The following is a 12,794-nucleotide window of genomic DNA, read 5'->3' on the forward strand; positions in this document are numbered from 1 at the left end:
AGATTTATTTTTAATAGTAAGTGTTTACCTGCATGTATAGCCTGTGTACCAACACAAGTGTGCAGTTCCCATAGAGGCCAGAAAATGGTGCTGGGTGCCCTGGAATTGGAGTTCAGGCTATTGTGAGCCACTGTGTGGTGCTGGGAACCAAACCTGAGCCTCTCTGTGGAGTGCTCTTAGCTGCTGAGCCTTCTCTCTAGTCCCAGTTTCCTTGTTTTAAGGTTACACTGGGACTTGATGCCATTCTAGGTGAAGGAGGATGTCATGGCCTGACATTTGAACTCTATCAAATTCCGATGGTCCCCGCTAGTGTGGGGAAATGCTGGAGCAATTTCATGCTGTGTGCAAAAGAGTCCACGAGCAGCTCAGGCACTCAGTTGCTTCTGAAAGTTGTACACTAATGTTTATTGCTTACCCTCTCCAGCCTCAAGTGGGATGTCATGGCCAGCTCCTCTGACAGTGAAGATGACAGTTTTATGGCTGTGGACCAAGAAGAAACTGTGCTGGAAGGGACAATGGAGCAAGATGAGGAACCCCACCCAGTGGTGGAAGTCGAAGAGACAAGACATAATAGATCCATGTCTGAGCTGCCAGAAGAGGTTTTGGAGTATATCCTGTCCTTCCTTTCACCATATCAGGAACACAAAACTGCAGCTCTGGTCTGCAAACAGTGGTATCGGCTTATCAAAGGTACTGTGGAAAAGACAGAGGGTATTTCAAGTTGTCTGTTTGTTTTTCAAAATAGGTTTTCTCTGTGTACTTTTGGAGCCTGTCCTGGATCTCACTCTGTAGACCAGGCTGGCCTTGAACTCACAGAGATCCACCTGCCTCTGCCTCCCAAGTGCTGGGATGAAAGGTGTGCGCCACCACTGCCCAGCTTATTTCACGTATTTTAAAGAGATACTATTTATTTATTTATTTATTTGTGTGTGTGTGTGTGTGTGTGTGTGTGTGTGTGTGTGTGTGTCTGTCTGTCTGTCTGTCTGTCTGTCTTTGTATGTATATGTTACATTTGTGCAGGTACCCCCTAGAGTCCAGAAGAGAGCATCAGATCCTCTGAATCTTGAGTTATAGAAGGCTGTGAGCCATCTAATGTGGGAGCTGGAATTGAACTCAGTCCTTGGAAGAGCAGCAAGAGCTCCTAACTGCAGAGCCCTGATTATATCAGCTTTTATTGAGTAATTTAGTTTTAGATCCCCCTTTTTTAAAATTTGTATTTATTTTTATTAATTGAGAACTTAGACAATACATTCTGATCATGATTTCCTCCCTCCCAGATCCTCCTCACTTCCCCACTCCCCCAACACCAAGCCTTCTTTTTCTTTTTCTTTTTTAATTTGTTTCCAACATAATATTTTATATTGATTATTTGGGAATTTCATATCATGCACCCTGATCACACTCACTTCTCTGTCCTCAAAAGTCTGCCCCTCCACCTTTGTGACACCCCCCCAAAAAAAAAAAAACAACAACAAAACAAAAACATGTCCAATTTGTGTTGCCCATATACTCACTAGAGCATGATCAAACTCCTGGTGGCCAGCCCCTTAAAGAAAACTGAGTTCTTCCCCAGCCGAACCCCCACCAGAAGCCATTAACTGTGGAGAGCTACACTTCAGCATCCTTATCACAATGTTTAAGAGCTCTCATTGATCGCTGTGTTGACATCCATGGTACATACTGCCACTGGAGACCATGCTGAGGTCTGTGGTACGTGCTGAGGCCAAAGACCATGTAGATGTCTGTGGTCATTACTGTCGCTAGAAACCATGTGGAGGTCCATGATCCGTGCTCCCGCTGACTGTAAAGGGCAAGGAAGCTACCTTTGCAGTGGTATAGATGACTGCAGACTCATAGTTGAGAAAGAGGGACATAGAAGGCTTCTGTGGCAACCACTACCCCTACACCCCCCACCCCCCACCCCCCCACCACCCCCCCACCCCCACCCCCACCTCCCCACCCCCGCCAAAGTAACAACCTGGACAGAAAAAGCCATTAAAGAGAACTCTTAGACTCTCTTTTCTCCCTTAAAGACATTATGGTTATAAAAATTACTATTAGATAAGTTAACACATTTTTCTTATCTTGGTTAATTTTATGAACAGCTAGAACATTAATATATAATACTATACAGTTGTATAATAGTAATAGTTTTTAATTTATTTACAGTTTCAAAATGATTTTTGTTTTGTTTTGTTTTTTTGAGCTGAGGATTGAACCCAGGGGGCTAGGCAAGCGCTCTATCACTGAGCTAAATCCCCAACCCTTGTTTTGTTTTTAAAGATTGATTTATTTAGCCGGGTGGTACTGGCACATCCCTGAAATCCCAGCATTTGGGAGGCAGAGGCAGATAGATCTCTGAGTTTGAGGCCAGCCTGGTCTACAAAGCAAGTTCTAGGACATAGGACAGCAGAGCTGTTACACAAAGTAACCCTGTCTCGAAAAACAATAACAACAAAAGGTTTATTTTTTTCTTCACGTGTATGAGTGTTTTGCTGTATGTATTTTCTTTTTCCTTTTTCTTTTTTGGTTTTTCCAGACAGGGTTTCTCTGTGTAGTTTTGGTGCCTGTCCTGGAACTCGCTCTGCCTCTGCCTCCCCAGTGCTGGGATCAAAGGCATGTGCCACCACTGCCCGGCTCCTGTATGTATTTTCTGTGCTCCATGTGCAATGCCCAGTGCCTGTGGAGGTCAGAAGAGAGCATCATTGTCTAGCACTGGAGTTATAGACAGCTGTGGACCTGGTGTGTCTGTTTATTGTATGTACTTGTTAGTGTGGGTACATGGAGATCCAACCAGAGGCTGTCTCCAGTGTCTTTCTCAGTTGGTCTTTTTAAATAATGTTTTTATGAAGCAGAAGTGGGGGATAATAGAGATGTTTTAATATATGCTTAAACATAAAGAGAAAGAAAGGTGTACTGAAGAGATGGCTTAACAGTTAGTCTTCCAGAGGACCCTCTGCACTTGGGAGCGCTTAACTTTAAAAAAAGTTATTTATTAATTCGTATATGACTTAAGTGTTTGTGCGCCTGTGGAGGCTCTGGATCCTTTGGAACTGGAGTTACAGGCAGTTTTGAGCCACTCAACATGCTGGAAATTGAACCTGGGTCCTCTGCAAGGGCAGTAAGTGCTCTTAACTGCTACACCAAGTCTCCAGCCCCAAGCTCCTAATTTTTATCTATTTATTTTTATTTCATATATTTGGGTATTTTACCTGCATATATATCTGTGTAACACATGTGTGCCTGGTGTCCACTGAGGCCAGAAGCATGTGTGGGTTCCCCTGGAGCTGGAGTTGCTTACTGTTCTGAGCCTCTGTGTTGGAAGTGAACATAGGTCCTCTAGAAGAGCAGCCAAGTACTCTTAACCACTAAGCCATCATTCCAGCCCACCCAAGCTCTTAACTTTTAAGACACAGTTCTTAGACACACATTCAACATTTCATAATCTATTATATAATAATGTACTTCTACGTTCCTGCTTAAGCTGGAAAATCCCTGATTGCCATGTTCTAACTGCAGAGTTTTGAGCAGCTATTTCATTATGGACACTGCTTTACTGGATTCTTCACAAAGATAAATTTCTCCCCACACCTCTGCTTTGTAGTAAATGCTACCAATTATCTTTATTGCCACATGATATAACTGAAAGTGGACAAGGGTTATTATGTGACCTGATTTGGTAACCTTGCACACATCTCTGAACCTCCTGTACCCTGGTAAAATACAGTTCTTTCACTTTTGACATTTCTTGATTCCATTTCCTTTTTTTTAAATAAAAATGAGAGAAATTTGGACTTCCTCAAAACATTCATGACTTATACAAGTGATAAAACAGTTAAAAGAGAATTGTAATGATTTCTCCCCTCAACAAGTTAGATATCCAAGCTGACGCCTTTTGTTTTTTTTCATCTTTAGGTGTAGCCCACCAGTGTTACCATGGTTTCATGAAGGCTGTCCAGGAAGGAAACATTCAGTGGGAGAGCAGGACTTACCCTTATCCCGGAACCCCCATCACTCAACGGTTCTCCCACAGTGAGTATCCACATTGGGAAAGCAGGTCCCACACTACCTGTGCTTGTGTTTCTAGAAACTGTTTTGGAGGCATGCACTTTGGCTTTTTAGTGAAGAGAATGGAAAGTGAGAGTTTCTAACAGAATTAGGAAAAGTGAGTCTAAAACATGTCGTAAAGGCTGGCATATAACTCAGTGGTAGAGTGCTTGCTTAGCAAGGCCCAGGGTCCAAACTTGACACCTCCACAGATGAATTCCTGGAGCTTGTTAATTTTATATTATGCTTCATTTGATTCTCCTCCAGCCCCAGCCTCCTGACGGTAAGGATTTCAGGCATCTGCCACCATACCTGACTATATTTTGAGCTTTTGGTAAGAAGGAACATGTATTTGTTACCTATGTCATAAAAAGTGACCCTAAAACTAAACAGCTTAAAATAGTATTTCTTGCCTGTTCTTGAAGGTGTGGGATGTGGAGATGGTGTTCTGGGTTAGGAGTGTTTCCTAGAGTTGCCATCACTGCTGTCCAAAGCCTCACTGTTCTGAAGCTTAGACTGGCATTGGGCGACCTCTTCAAAGGGGCCTCAGTTTCTTATTAGCTAGAGCCAGCCACACTGTCAGCCGCTTACTGGAGAGCAGATGATGAGAGGGCACCCAACAAGGAAGGAAGCCAGAGCACTTTTCCACAGTCATTGAAGTGAGCACATCTCTTCCTTTGTATTCTCTTGGTCACACAAGGATTGGTAGGGGCTATAATCACCAGCAGGTGAAGACTCTTCAGTGCCTTCTACCCCCAGATTGTTCGCTATACTTCTAGCTGGAAATGTTTAGAAATGTTATGACTTGTAGTCTTAGGGTTTCTACTGCTGTGAAGAGACACCATGACCACAACAACTCTTATAAAGAAAACATGTAATTAAGGGCGGCTCGCTTACAGTTTCAGAGGTTCTTTGTCCATTATGATCATGAAGGGAAGCATGGCAGCGTGCAGGCAGACGTGGTGCTGAGAGCTGAGAGTGCTACATCTTGCAGGCAACAGAAAGTCAATTGACTGTCACACTGAGGGAAGCATGACAAAAAGTGACCTCAAAGACTGTCCCCACAGTGACACACTTCCTCCAATAAGGCCACACCTCCTAATAGTGCCACTCGCTTTGGGGCCCTTTTCTTTCAAATCACCACACTCATTTATTGCTTTGGGGTTGGATGAAAACAGACCAAAGAGACAGGTAAAGTGTTTCATGCACTCTCAAGGAGCTACTTTGTACTTGTGCTGCTCTATCCTGTTCAAAGGAGGACATCTTGGAGACCTCTGTGGGACTCACTGAAGTCAACATGTGAGTGTGTGACAGTGAGGGTGCTGGGTTTGTAAGAGTAGGTGAGGACAGGTGAGTTGGCTCAGCAGGTAAAGGAGCTCACTGCCAAGCTGTTACATGCTGCCCCTCTCTAGGGCTAGATGGTGGAGGAGAACCGACTCTTGCTAGTTATCCTTTAACTGTGCGTTGTCCTCGGACCTCTACATTCATGCCATGGCACCTTCACAGATGAACTGCTGGGGCTTGTTAATTTTATATTATGTTTCATTTGATTCTCCTCCAGCCCCAGCCTCCTGAAGGTGAATCAATCAATACATATAATGGGAAAAAGAGCATAGTTCAGTGGTACTGCCTTAATCCATGCTGAAACACCAGCAGTTTACCCAGTGCTTCTGAGGTGTTTGTACCGTTGCCTGCACAGTGGCATGCATGCCAGTCATGGCAGCAGGGGCAGAATTCAAGACCAGCTGGGCTGTCTAGCAGAACCCTGTCTCAGAAGCAGAAGGCAAGTGCCATCATCATTATTGCTGTTATTGAAAGAGTTTTCAAAAGGTCTCAACTGTTTCTGGAGTTTGCAGATAATGATCCAGAATGGCTAGACAAATGACATTCTAGTTACAGGGTCCATATTTGATTCTGTGTGTGTTACTACTACAGATAGAGGAAGAGAAGTTGACAGGGTTTCTGAAGACTGTTGCTCTGGATTTTGCAAGGCTGGGATCGAAGTCAGGGCCTCTTGCTGAGGACAGGCTCTTTACCACTGAGCTATGTCCCCAGCCCTGAGACTGTCCACCAGTGAGAGAAGAGTAAGTCTGGATTCATTAGTCAGCTTTATGTCATCACAGCAGCATACTGGAGGCAGTCAGCTTCTGAAGGGAAAGCTTTACTTACCTCACACTGCTGGACATTCCATCCAGAGATTAGAGGCCCTGTTACTATGAGCCTCTGGCAAGGGCAGCTCACCATGCTGTTTGAAATCTAGGAAAGAGTGAGTCATAAGGTAATTTTGTTTAAAAAAAAAAAAAAAAAAAAGGTTCTATCTCATTGGTTTTCGTCTGAGTCTGTCTATTTTTTTCCATGTGTCTCTATACCCTGCCTGGCTGACTGGCAAATTGAAAAGGACCGTCACAGAAAAAAGGGCAATTTGCAAATGGATTAAAAACTAAGAATTCCAGAGCTGCCAAGATGGCTGAACAGGTAAAGGTTCTTACAACCAAGCCTGACAGCCTGAGTTTGATACCCAGGACCCACACTGTAGATGGAGAGAAACATTTCCCAAAAATTACCCTCTCACCTCTACATGTGCACCTTGGCACAGGGGTTCCCACACAGGCACTCAGAATGAATAAAGAAATAAATGTAATTTGGTTTTGTTATTTTGAGACAGGGTTTCTCTGTGTAGCCTTGGCTATCCTGAAACTTGTTCTGTAGACTAGGCTGGCCTTGGACTCATAGAGATTGGCCTTCCTCTGCCTCCTGAGTGCTGGGATTAAGGACATGTGCCACCATCACCCAGTTAATAAATGCAATTTTAAAATTAAAAGAAAACGAAGGGTTTAATTTTCCCCCTTGGCTCCATCCTTTTTCTATTCTCTATCTACTCTTGATCCCTCAGTTTTCTTTCATATCCCTAATTCATGTTGATTCAAGATCTGCATTTTTAATTCTTCACTTACGTTACCATGGAGATACAGGATGTTTCATATTCAGTTAGCTAAAAGTAGAGCTCAATGGCCCCCTATTCCCAATTTTCTCCCTTAATTTAGTGAATGTCATCATCATCTTAGATACACATACTTGAAGTATTGGATTCATTCCTAGTTCCTGTCCTTGTCAAGATCCAAGCTGGATGTGGTGGTGCATGCTTGTAGTGCCAGCACTTTGGTGTTGGAACCAGGAGGATCAGGAGTTCGAGGCCAACCCTGGCTACTTACTGAGTTTGAGGTCTGCCTGGGCTATCTAAGATTCTATGTAAAACAAAACAAAAAGCCAAGTTTCTGTTCTGGCTCAAGCCTTTTCTTTTTTCATATCCCTCTTAATTCACAATCTGATTGTTACATCTAAACACCATCACAATGCATTCCTAATTTTTTCTCTTGTGATGCTGGAGGTGAAACCCTGAGCCTCATTCCAAGCAAACGTGAACTGAGTATCCCCACCCCCACCCCACCCCTGTACATTTCTAAGTGTCTTCTTTCCTTCTCTCTGTCTCAAGCTGGATGGAACTAAAGGTAGACCTTGTTCCCTACAAAAACAGAAAAAGCCACACTGTTCGAGAACTACCTTAACCTCTCCACTGTACTGTCCTCTGCTCTCCTGACACTCACAACTTCTTCCTTACCATTGTCTCTGTCAGTGAAGCTCTGTCAACAGCAAAGACCTTTGCATCTGGGAACCAAATTCCTCGGGTGGCGGTGGCGGCGGCGGCGGCGGCGGCGGCGGCGGCGGCGGCGGCGGCTGCTTCTTCTTCTTCTTCTTCTTCTTCTTCTTCTTCTTCTTCTTCTTCTTCTTCTTAAGATTTATTTATTTATTATGTACACAGTGTTCTGTCTGCACATATCCCCGCATGCCAGAAGAGGGTACCAGATTTCATTACAGATGGTTGTGAGCCATCATGTGGTTGCTGGGAATTGAACTCAGGACCTCTGGAAGTGCAAGCAATGCTCTTAACCTCTGAGCCATCTCTCCAGCCCTCCTCGGGCTTCTTACCCGGTTTCTCTTATTTGTAAGATGTATGTATGTAACAGTAGCAGATACTGTTTATGTTACAGGTTGCTGAGAAATGTAGTTGAGAAATACTCGTCAAAATATTATTTAGGTTGTTGGCTATGAGTATGATGTCTCTTCCACGGGTGGTGTGTACTTGAGAATAGGTCCCACATTGTAGACACTCTTGTACTTCTTAGCACCCAGTTCATAGCTAGTTCTAGAATTAATAAGCCTTTCCAATAAGAAATCACTCCATGCACATAGGGATTAATAAATGAAAAAGCTCTTTAATATAATGAATGCTGGGCTCTGGCTAATGCCCAGAGAAGAACCAGCCTCAAATAGAAGATTTCTCTAGCTTATATATACCTTAGGCTTATGCATTTCACACACATTGTCATCCTTAAATCTCTTTCAGGTCCTGGCCCCACATTACATTTTGAATAATTTAAATGGAGTCAGGAGACTGCAAGTCTGGTCACTTAGGCAGATGGGAGATCTACACAGTAAAGATATTGCCAGAATTATTTTAGTACGCCAATGTTATTCTTTTTCAAATAGTTGTTACCCAAGGTCTTCTAGCTCACCTGGCAGAATTATGCTCTTTTGAAAAAGAGAACTGATAGGCTATACGGCAGGCCAGGACTTAACATTGGTTGTGAACCTGTGTTGCCCCCTTGAGCTGATACGGGGATCGGCCTAATGGCTGGTTGTAAGTCAGGTTGCCTCCTTTGTTATGAGAGTGGAGCCTAATGGCTGGTTAATACTGATGAGTGAACATTAGCATCCTGACATCCTAACTTCTGCTTGTCTCTAACAAGCCTGAGTAGTAGGCTACTCATCTTCAGGGTATTTAGGAGGCAGCTCCCTAAGTTCTATTTTTTGTGTCTTGATGTCTCCTAAGCAGATCTACTAGCAAATCCTTTATAACAGCAGTTCTATTTGAATATCTACATCAATATGAATACAGTTTAATAATTGTCAAGATTTATAGGCTTAAATACAACAAATATGGGCCAGTGAGATGGTTTAGCAGGGAAAGGCACCCTACCACTAATACTGAAGACCTCAGTTCAATTCCCAGTACTCACACAGAAGAGAGAACCTACTCCTGCAAGTTTTCTGACTTCTATATACCTTCCTTGGCGTGCATACACACACACACACACACACACACACACACACACACACACACACACACGATTAATTAAAAAATATTAAAAAGCCATACACACAGCAAATATATGTCCAGTACAAGATCATTCCTATGTTAAAAGCCTGGGACGGGTTAGTTCTACACGCTGCTGATCTGGCACCTGCAGGAGCCTGCAGGCCCAGGCTGGATTACCACCCTCGCCTGTCCTGAGTTATGTAATTACAGACTTTATCAAATATGTTCCAGCTTGTAGATGGGAGACACATAACAGCATAGTCTCTTCCTGCATGGGATAAATGCCTCAGGGCCTTTCCCTGGTGACAGTGGGAAACAAAAGAGAGTTTAACATCTGAAAGTCTGGAAAGTTAGGGTGTGCAGCTCACTCAGGGAACATTTAGGGATTGTTATAGGCACCCTTGAGATCCAGATTCCCGAAGATCTTGAGATGATTGTAGTTGCGTAGAAAACTATTGTGGTCTGCGAAGAACTGTTGGCATGTGTGTATACAGTTAAATCATGTTTGTGCGGTTTGTCTCTGGATAGAGACTGTTGACAATTTGAGATAGGTGTCTTGTGGTAGCTGTTCACTGAGCAGGCTAACCTATTTGAGACAAGCTTGGGGATTTAACAATTGGAACATACAGCTTTTACATTTCTTAGTGCAGTATTCACGCTGCTGTGAGCTCTAAGTATTGTGACATTCCAGAGGTCTAGATGTTCCAGAAGGAAAACCTATTTGGGTGGAGCTTTTGAGTCAAAGCTAATTAACAATTGCTTCGCTAATGCTTGACCAATAGTCACTGGACTCTGTGTGTGTCATTTGCATCTCAGAACCGTAGCTTTGTAGCTTTGGGGCCCACAGTCCTGCTTCAGAAACCCTTGTTTGCTCAGAGAGAAACAGGAAAATGCAGCCTGCCCTATTTTAGTATAGGATTAAAATACTTGTGAAGGCCCTCATGGGGCTCCACTGGCTGGGTTTTTAATCCAAACAGAGGAGAAGAATGTTTGCTATCTCTTTGAAAAACAAAGGCACTCTGCTCTTTTGCTATATGAAGGAAACTGCTGCTAAGAGCTGTGTGTAGACTCAGGCGCCATGAACTAGCCTTGACTGTCCTAGTGGGAGTCAGGGGTAGGCCTTATCCTAGAACGTTGATTGTGTATGTGTGTGCCTGCACTACCATGTGGTTCCTAGGTCATCAGGCTTGTCAGCAAGCACCTCTACCAGCTGAGCTGTCTTGCTGGCCCAGATTTGCTTTATCAAGTGTCATAATAAATGTTACATTTCAGAAGTTCTAGAATACTGTTAGATCTTCATAATTGCCCCATTCATTGGAATTACTAGTTTATCCCAAGTCTGAAGGAATCCAGGTGTGTAATCCATACCTATAATCATAGTACTCAGGAGGCTACAGCAGGAGAATCACCACAAGCTCAAGGCAAGCTTGGGCTATATAGTGAGCTCCTGTCTCTGTGGGACCAAGATAACGTGGAGCTTGTGAATTTCTTTACTGCAGATCCAGACGTAGTGCCAGAATTGTCCTCACCCCTCTCATGCCCTTAACTTAATTCTGTTATTTATGGTTTTTAGCAAATGTGAGCAGTGGGATTTTACTAGACTCCACTTTTACTCTATTATTTATATTACTTTGTCCTATTTTATTTTGAAACAGGTGCTCACAATGTGGCCCTGACTAACCTGGAAATTGCTATGTAGACAATGCTACACTCTACTTTTAAAACAGACTTTTTTTGTTGTGAAAACAAAGTAACTCATTTAGATATAAATTCAAATTATTTTATTACATGTATATGGATGCTTTGTCTGCATGTATGTCTTTGGGCCATGTGTATGCAGTGCCCTGGAATGACATGAAGAGAGTGTCAAATTATTGGAACTGGAATTATGGGTGTTAGGAGCCTCCATGTGGGTGCTGGGAGTTGAACCCCAGTCCTCTGGAAGAACAACAGCCAGAGCTTTTAAGTCCTGAGTTGTTACTCTAGCCCCTCAAAATTATTTTTAAACCAAAACCAGAGTCCATAGACAGATTAACATTTAAAGGCTCATAATGAGCTTGCTTACAGGCCTGACAGCTCACGGAGATGAGCGAGCTGCTAACTCCAGAGCTGATGCACACCGCTGCTCTAACAGTGGCAGCGCATACAGGATGGATGGGTTGCGGTGTAGGAGCATTTCCCTTTTTCTGAACTTGAATAAGTGGCATTGCAATTGAAAAGAGACCTGAGAGTAGTGGTTTGTGAGACTGAACTGCACCTGCAGATCGCTAGGTGATCCCTGCCACTAAGCACTAGTGCCTCAGAACTCTGGATTTTTTGTTGTTGTTTTGTTTTTTTGTTTTTGTTTTTTTTGAGACAGGGTTTCTCTGTGTAGCTTTGCGCCTTTCCTGGAACTTGCATTGGAGACCAGGCTGGCCTCGAACTCAGAGATCTGCCTGCCTCTGCCTCCCGAGTGCTGGGACTAAAGGCGTGTGCCACCACCACCTGGCCCAGAACTCTGGAATTTTTTACTCTTTGTCCTTCCTTTCGTGTGACACCAGCTGTTGGTTTCCTATGAGAAATGAAGGCTAACTCCCCAGCCTGTGTGGCGTGATGTAGACACTAAGAGAAGCTTTGCTCAGTCTCTTCCTGAAGCCCAACTGTTAAATGAGGCTGCAGGGCTTGTGTTCATCTTTTCCTAAGGACAGCAGCTGGATGAGCCTTCAGCGAGATGCCAGCAGAGTTCAGCTTTCCCACCTCTCATCAGAACTCTGGATTAGGTCTCTCTGGGTTTAGCCCTTTTCTTTGCCTGTTTCTTGGGAATGCTCTGGTGATGGGCATAGACTGCTAACTGGCTCTCTTGTGGCCTGGCTTCTCTTCAGGTGTTTCCTACTGTTTGATGTAGTCCACACCAGCCAGCACGCCCAGGGGTCCAGTAGCTTTCTGCTTCCCCTTTGGTTGCTTTGGGCTTGAACTGCCACTTCAGCTGCTATGCTTTCACTTCATGAAAACCTGTCTTGGGTAGTCACGTGGGTGTCGGTGTGGTTGTCATGGCACTGGTTAGAGCTGTGTTCACAGTTGTTGTTGTCCTGTTTCATAGGAAGGTTTGTGCTTCAGTTTTCATTTGAAAATACAAAACTTAGAGAATGGTCCATGGGAAACAGGAAGGACACGTGTGGATGCCGGCTTTGCTGTGCTCTAGGACAGGATGCAGTGTAGAGAGTGATACTGCTGGGCTCAGAGAAGCATCACTCTCAAGCGGCCACCGTCTGAATGCATGTTGCTCTTTCTGGAATCCTGCTATCTTGCTCCATGATGTTATTGTTAGTTTGTTTAGTGCTCAGAAATAAGATGTTTCGGGCTGGAAAGATGGCTTGCTATTAAGACCGCTGGCTGCTTTTCCAGAAGATTTGGGTTAAGTCCCAGCATCTATACAGCAGCTGATAACTATCTGTGACTCCAGTTTCAGGGAATCTAACTTTCTCTTCTGGCTTCCATGAGCACTGCACATACATGGTGCACATTACATCCGTGCAAGAAAGATACCCATAAACATAAAATAAAAATAAGTCTTAAAAAATTACAAATATTAATTTAAAAAAAGAAATGT

General features: G+C 43.6%; 1 protein-coding gene across 1 annotated transcript in view; it reads left to right on the plus strand.

The window, feature by feature from the left end:
- The window catches only part of Fbxo42 (F-box protein 42), a 67,391-nt gene that overhangs the window by 20,782 nt on the left and 33,815 nt on the right, over positions 1–12,794 (plus strand). The window contains exons 2-3 of the mRNA XM_036179628.1: positions 425–690; positions 3,916–4,032. Coding sequence (XP_036035521.1) covers positions 441–690; positions 3,916–4,032 — 367 coding nt within the window. The 5' untranslated portion in view covers positions 425–440. The remainder of the gene's footprint in view (positions 1–424; positions 691–3,915; positions 4,033–12,794) is intronic.

This window comes from Onychomys torridus, chromosome 2, assembly GCF_903995425.1.
Source record: "Onychomys torridus chromosome 2, mOncTor1.1, whole genome shotgun sequence".
Lineage (NCBI taxonomy): Eukaryota > Metazoa > Chordata > Mammalia > Rodentia > Cricetidae > Onychomys > Onychomys torridus.